The sequence below is a fragment of the Lactuca sativa genome, chromosome 2, assembly GCF_002870075.4.
Source record: "Lactuca sativa cultivar Salinas chromosome 2, Lsat_Salinas_v11, whole genome shotgun sequence".
Lineage (NCBI taxonomy): Eukaryota > Viridiplantae > Streptophyta > Magnoliopsida > Asterales > Asteraceae > Lactuca > Lactuca sativa.
Window position 1 is genome coordinate 115,574,546 of NC_056624.2, and position 8,088 is coordinate 115,582,633.

General features: G+C 40.8%; 1 protein-coding gene across 1 annotated transcript; it reads right to left on the reverse strand.

Moving 5' to 3' along the window:
• Positions 1-203: 203 nt before the first annotated feature.
• On the reverse strand, positions 204-926 carry LOC128132368 (uncharacterized). Its single transcript, XM_052768898.1, has one exon. The coding sequence runs from the start codon at positions 924-926 to the stop codon at positions 204-206; it is 723 nt and encodes a 240-aa protein (XP_052624858.1).
• Between the last annotated feature and the right edge of the window lie 7,162 nt (positions 927-8,088).

Genomic DNA, 8,088 nt, shown 5'->3' on the forward strand with positions numbered 1-8,088 from the left:
ATATATATATATATATATATATATATATGACCTAGACACATCGATTTATTGATTAAAGGTTAACAATACAACAAAAAGATATATGTAACATGCATCTCATATATAAAGTTTTATATCGGCTCACATAATTTTGCTTGAAACTAGATAAATTTGGTTAAAAAGTTCTCTGCTCTCCTATTATTCTAAAAGTTGCATTCCTTTGCTTAAACATCAACACCAACACCAACACCAACATCAAAATCCGGACCGAAATTGAAACTAGGACCAGGGCCAGGACCGAAATTGAAACCAATACTAGCATCAATATCACCACCGAAACCATTGAAACTGAAACCAGCACTAATACCAGTTCCCCCACTAGCACCTACATCACCAGCTCCTGCACTAGCACCAAAAACAACAGTACCTGCATCCGCATCCCCACCCGCACCCGCACCCGTATTCCCACCCGCACCCGAACCGGCACCAGCACCGGCACCGGCACCGGCACCCGCCCCCGCCCCTGCACCCGCACCGGCACCCGCCCCTGCACCGGCACCGGCACCGGCACCCGCCCCCGTCCCCGCACCCGCACCCGCACGGGCACCCGCCCCTGCACCGGCACCAGCACCCGCCCCCGCACCCGCACCCGCCCCGGCACCCGCCCCTGCACCGGCACCGGCACCGGCACCCGCCCCTGCACCGGCACCCGCACCGGCACCGAAATCAAGCTTTTCTCTAGTATCACCCATGAACACTCTTGTGCGCATCACTCCAATATTATCAGCATCCTCAATATTGGCGAAAACCGTAATATCATTATCTAACATGTTATGAAATTGAACTGATGCCTTTTCCTCACCAACAAGCTTTCTGTCACATACATTACCAGTTGTGCAAATTAAAAGCAAAAAGAATGCATGAACAAAAGGCTTTACAACCGCCATAGAGGCTTTAACGAATGTTTGATAAAGTGATAGCAAATTAACATGTATATATAGGGCACAGATTTAATAAGATTCTGAAATGTAAGCACAATAACCATTACTTTTCTATCCAAATTAAACCGAACATAAATATTAATATTTCATGTGGTGTTCAATACAACTAACTTCTATGATGTAATTGATAAAACCATCCAATGTTTTTTCTTTCAATTAAAAATGTAATTCTAAGTTTTTTATGTTATTATTGTGATAACATGATAATAACTCTAACAAAATCATCAAAATTTATATCCCGTCTTTTATAGAGTAATTCTAACCACGCGAATCGGAATTACACGACGATTTAAGTGATTTGATTTGGAAATATCAAATCATTTCTCTATTTATCTATGAACTTATAAAAACACATTTTAAAATAATACATTTATTTATGGCCCTATAACTAATATATAAATTTATACTTAAAATTTGACTTTCTATTCTATTGACTCAATATTTTAAAATGGTTATATAAAAATATCAATTTCATCCTTATTATTTCCTAAGTTTTTATGTTTACCATTCATAATATACATAATCATATTTTCTTTAACTAACTTTAAAAAAAAAACTAATTTTTTTACTTATTTTTATGTATGTATCGGTATAAATTCGAGATGGTCAACGTTTCAACGTAAATTTAAGACTTTTGTTCATTAATTTTTTCATATACGTATCCGTGAAAAATAAAGTTTGTCTACGTTTCAATGTAATTTTTTTTACGTTTCCGTGCTTACTTGAATGTATTTTTCCTACATATGACTCGGATCACATATAATACGTTTTTGATTATTTAAACTTCGGTTTGTTAACTTAAAAAAATTACTTACTTATTTTTATGTATGTGTCGGTATAAATGAACAACGAAATGTGAACGAATAAATATAAACGATTATGAGTATAAGTTCTAAGTATAATTATTTTAATTAAAAGTACAATTTTTTTAATTAGATAATAACTAATAATAAAATCTAATAATTATTTCACCTGAAGAAAACTATTTTCCAAAAGAGTTATTTATCGCCGTTGCTTTGCGCATGACATATCTAATATATTGATGTGACTTGGCTCCGAACCACTTGTTGTGAGAGAGATTCGACGTTCTTTATGCCTGAGAAGTCACACAAGAAAGAAACCCATATGCCGTTTTCCGGGAGGGGGTCCCAGAAAGAAGCTCCGACGGTCAATTTAGTATCCTGAGGGTTATAGTGAGAATGAGAGATTGAGGAGTGGAATGACTTGCCTTACCGGGACTAAGGTGAGGTCCTTTTATAGTGGAGATCTTCCTCGGTCCGTAGTAGGGACTAGTACTGCAGTCCCGACAAGATCCGTCGCTCTTATTGGGGAGCCCTGCTCCACATTCGTGCTTAGCCTGGTGATTGGTCCACGCGGTTGTGCTCTGTCTGGACGCTTTGTTTCCTGGAACCGTTGTCTTCGGGCTGTGGCTAAAAGACAATATTCTGGCGAGGGCGAACCTTCTATGTGGCCGCCTCGCGAGAGTCCGGGGTCGCTGAGTCGGCTCCCCGTCAGAGGCACCCTGTCGAGGCTCGCCTGCTTCGGGGAAGCTCTAAGGGGAGTGTCGTCAAGTCCCTCAGTCCAGTAGTCATAGCGTATGCTACCTAGCTATGATGTTATGCACTTAACTGTTGGTACACGTGTCGATGTGTAACTTGGTTGTCGCCTCATTTCCGGCAATGTAACGTTTCGACGTGTGCGCGGCGGTTACGTCATGTGTCATAGATTTTTGCAGACCATGCCTTTTTTTTTTTTTTTCCTTTTATCGCTCTTCCATTGTTTTCCACATTTCATTTCCCCTTCTGTCTTCTCAGCCTCTTCTCTTTTTCTTGTTTTTTTCTTTCCGCCATGGCTGTCGTTAAGGTTCAATCCCTAGTTCTTCTAAGTTCGTCACGCTTCAAGAGGCGTATGGTCTTACCCCGGATGACGGGGTGGAATTTCCTGTCCCCGAATCTTAGATTACCTGACCTCCTCCTGGAAAGGTGGGTGTTTACTTGAAGACTTTTGACGCTGGTCTTCGTATTCCGTTGACCAACTTTCAGGAGGAGATATTCCGCCGTTGTGGGTGTAGTGTGCAGATGCTAACTCCTGGCATTGTTCACAAGGTGGTAGCTTTTGAGATGATATCTCGTGCTAATGGCATCATGCCCGATTATTTCGTCTTCAAGTACTTCTTCCAATTTGCTGCCACCAATGACAAGTATACTTTCTCCGCCCGTCGTGGGGGGCATAATCTTGTTATTGACAGCAAGCCTCCCATGAATTGGTAAGACCGGTGGTTATGGGTTAATCGGGAGTTGATTGGCGGTGAGCATCCCCGGGCGACAATGCCTTCGGATACTTTTCCCAAGCTGTTTCCTCATAACTAGGCGACTGGGGATCTCACGCGCTCTCTTCAAGTGGATGGTGACGTGATGTCAGAGGTGATCCTTGCTAGTGTCAGGATGAGCCCTAACTGGCGGTCCTGCGGGGAAATTCCTATGTTTTACACCATCTTAAAAGGTGAGTTGTTCTCGCTTTCTTTCTTTCTTTCTCTTTCCCCCCATTCTCTCTCTTTTTTCTTATATGTTTTGCTTGACAGGTTTCGAGTGCTCTGTTTCTATGGATTCTATGCTACAGGGTCGCTACCAGGGGAAGCTATTGCACCGTGCAGTGCCTCTATATACGACTTTGCCTCCTCCTCGCCGTTTGTCTACTGTTATCACGGTATCTCCTCGGCCCGTAGGTAGTTAGACTGCATCGGAGGGACGCCCTGGTTCACACACTGTTGTTACTCCTGCGGTTGCATCTCCTGGTCCTACTCGGTCGGCTGCTGATGATGAGGCGGATAGTAAGGTTGGGATAGCGACCAACACCCGTCGGTTTGTCGGAAAAAGAAAGCTCGTGCAGGTGATGAGTGGACCAAGCCCGAGGGTAGTTCAGGGCCCATTGGTCGGCGGGTGATGCAGCGTCGTGGTCTTATGCGCTTGTTATCTTCTCCTTCCTCCGACCCAGCGGATGTGTTAGTGATACCCGATAATGATGTTCAACAGTTTGACGGTATTGAGAGGGCGTCTCATCAGCCCCTTGTTCCAATTCCAATGAGTGTTGGTGTTAATCCTCCGTCTCCAAGGGGTAGCTCGGAGCAGTTGTTTCAAGGTTTCGTTCCCGCTATTCCTGTGTTCATCCCGGGTGGAGTTTGCGACCTGATTATCGGTTGTCTGTGCCTTCTGCCCCTTTAGATTTTATCCTCCATACTCTCCCTCTAGCCACCTTGGACGACATGGGCTCTATGAGTAATGATGTCTTGGCCCACAACCTGGCATACGCCGCTGCGCAGGCTATGACATATTTAGCTGTCGGGTCCCTTCGTGTGCAACGATTCAATGATTTGGAACAGGTGCATTCTTCCTTGGTCGAGAGTGAAGCTATCCTGAGAAGTAAGGTGGTAGATTTAAGTGCTATGGTTGTTCATCTGGAGGGTGAGAACAGGTCTTTGGTTTCGGGGAAGTCAATGTTGGAGGACGTTCGTGGTGTTTTGGAGAGTCAAGTAGAGTCTTTGACCTAGGCAAATGAAGGTTTGATGATTCAAAATGATAGCTTGGAGCGAGATGTTGTTAACCGTGAGCGGGAGGTAGAGGCGTTGAAGGCGGATCGCAGTTGGCTCCTCCAGGTGATCCTTGTATGCGTTATGGACAAACTTCTTGAGCACCCTGAGTTCACTGGCGGTACTAGTCACATTCGCCATGTTGCCTGTGTCGCTGGCGAAGAGTCGGGTTGGGCGAATTTGAAAGCCCAGGTTGTTGTCGGGACGTACGATCCTTTGACTAGCGACTCGCGGTCTAGTCATTCTTTAATGTTGGATGATGTTCTTAGTTTGCAGCCTCTAAGGCTATTGTGTGTAAACGGACAATGGTCTATCTGTTATGCTTCTTTTTTTATCGAACCCCTCTATGTATGCTGGCCACTTGTTACGCCTTCTTCTATATTATGTATTTTATGTTTGTGTGTGCTATATCTTGGATTCACTGAGTATCCTCTATGCTATGTGTGTTAGATGTACTCATTGCATTACATACTAAATACAATGCATGTTCTTTTATTTATGTATTTCTGGTACATGGTTGTTTCGAATATTAATTTCCTATTGGACTTCTTTGAGAGTCCATCTATTGGTACGGGTGATCAGTCCGACTCTAGGACATTTTCCCCATTTCCCTGTTGTTTAGAGGTTCATGCTGTTTCTTGAAGACTGTATGCCTTCGACTTCCCTTCCGTATAGGGTTCTGTCATTACCTAGACATGAAACTTCCATAAGTTCCTTGTGTCCCATGTTCTGGGTATCTGCCTCCCTTCCATAGTTTCTATCACAACTAGGAATTCTGATACGTTGTAAACACTTAACAAAGAATCACATTGTAGCTAAAACATGTATGGTGTTTATTCAATGACAACAAAATTCCATTAAATACCCTATACAAACTTTCAAATAGTCAACAAAAGTTGGAAACCCTAAAAATCCCGGTTTAAGTCCATTTTGGACTAGGATTTTCTTATTAGGCCTAACGGACCAATAAGCTTCCAATTTGACTATTTTGGTCTTAGAACTCTTAAATGGGCTCTAATTGGACCCACTTTCATTTATTTTAACATTTTGGGCCATAATGGGCCTAGAATGAATTAAAATACCCTTATTAGGCCATAAGAAATCTAACTAACCTAATTGGGCCGTAAAACCTCTTAAGGGCCCATTGGGCCGAAAACCATTAACTTGGGCTTCACATTATGAGTCTTAAGCACTAAAGGCCCAAATCCTTTTCTCTTCTTCTTATCTCTCGGCCCAAGTAGAAAGAAAAAAAGGGAAATTAAAGGATTAAGAAGGATTAGCCACCTCCATATTACCTATGGTATTTCTATGCAAAACCTCACATGTCTCCATGCACCATCCCTTCACCACTCTCTCTTCTCCTTTCTTCTTCTTAATTCTCGGCCCAAAGGAAGAACAACACACACACACACACACACAATTCACCTAATTTTTCTCTCTCAAGAACACCATCATATCTCCTCTTCTTCATCAAAAAATTTCGAGATTTAGGGCAATACAAGGAGGTTATTCCATAAGGATCATCATCATTGGTAAGTTATTGTGTAGATCCATAACCTAGTCTCTTTATTTCATCAAAAATTCTTCCTAACCCACACAATTTTCGTGATCTACTCCTTAGAAGCTTCTTAAGTTTGAAATCAACCCAAGAAAGCTTGCTAGGGCCGAAAATTGGGCCTTCGTGATCCATTAACATAACTTTTGAGCCCAACGATAAAAATAAATGTTTATTGGGCCTTCTGTGACCCAATTACATGTTTAAGGGACCCTCAATGGCTTTTATGTGCTATTGGGCCTTAGGGGCCCATTAGCATTGCTAGTAAGGTCCAAAGTAATCAAATGTGAAATGGGCCAACGCGTCCTTCGTATACCTAACAGCCTTAAATAACACACGTAATTAGTAGAAATTTTTTTCAGAGGAGAGAGAGAGAGAGATGAGAGAGTTTGCGGCCGGAATCAAGAAAATGATAGAGATTCCGGCTGTAAACCTCCTTATATACCCACTTTTCATTTACATGATAACCACACAGTATAAGGGAGTCTCCAACACAGTCCAATATTTTTCAAAAAATTTTAAAAAACAAATCCTTTTGAGGATTAATATTAAAACTAAAAATAAAAATAAAATAAAATAAAATTAACTTTGCAAAAATTTAAAAATTTAAAAATTTTAAAAATAATTTTTTATTTTATCAGTTAACAAAATAAAAACTAAAAATAAAAATTAAAATTAAAATTAAAATTAAAATTAAATTAAAAATTAAAAATTAAAATTAAATTGACTCGAACTAAAATATACAACTTAAAAATTTAATTATTGAGAATGAATTTGTGACGCTGGGATCAAAGTTGTTGGACAGTCTTATTCCACTTGTCGGTACCTTTATTTTCACGTCTTCATCTGATCGATCGCCAGTATTGTAGTCCACTTAAACACGAATAATTTGTGACAAGATTTGGACAATTTACCAATCACATGACACATACATATATTATAACTTTATTATCACGATTGACCCTAATTCTTAAATAAATTTATCTTCTGACCATTTATCTTACGACAACCAGGGATATTGTTGTCCACCTAAATTGAGCAGCGAGATCTACAGACAATCTGTATGTGTTCAATTTTAATTGTATTAGAACGTGTTTCCTGCTTCCTGATATGCCCCAGCCATCAAGGACTTTCAGAATACTCCTTACACCGGATGAGCAGACAATTATTAAGAGAGAAGATAAATTTAGAATGCATATGTTGTACATCCAGGTCGGATCTCTTCCAATCACGCAAAGGATGAATCATATGACTAACTAAGGTTTTTAGAGGGATTGAGAAGAGAATGGTGCATATACTGTGTACCAGGTCGGATTTTGAGTCACGCAAAGGAGACAGTATATGGCTAGCAGATAGAAAGAATTGCATAGAGAGAAGATGCAGAGAGATAGAATCGCATATGTTACAGTCCAGGTCGGATCTCTCGATCACGCAGAGGAGGCAACATATGACTAACATACAAAAAGAAAGAAAATAACCTTCTACAGACCTAATTTATCGGAGTTCCCCAGTCATCCCATCCAACCGGAATTAAGGACAGAATCCGCTCATCGAGGAAAAGTAAATCCACAATTCTAGATACGGGTTCATTAGTGCGACCGGTAGATTCTCATGTATATCTCTGCTCAACCTATCCGAGCGTCGTATTGTCAAGCTAAACGGATCTAACTAGGTCAATGTTTGTCAAGTCCTTGAATTTATTAAGTTCAACTCTCCCTAGTCAAGTCCATTTAAAATCTTTCGTGCCTACCAACGCATCGAGCACAGAGCGTAGATGATTCAACTTAGGTACGTTACATAGATTTAGATTGCCCATTATCACTTGCTAATTTCATTTTCTGTCACAACACCTGCAAACATGACTATCGGCAATATTTTTAGTTTTTCGGATTTCTTTTTGATTTTGGATTTTTATGGATTTTTATTGTTTTTGGATTTTTCTCCCCCTAAATTTGTGCATGAGTGAG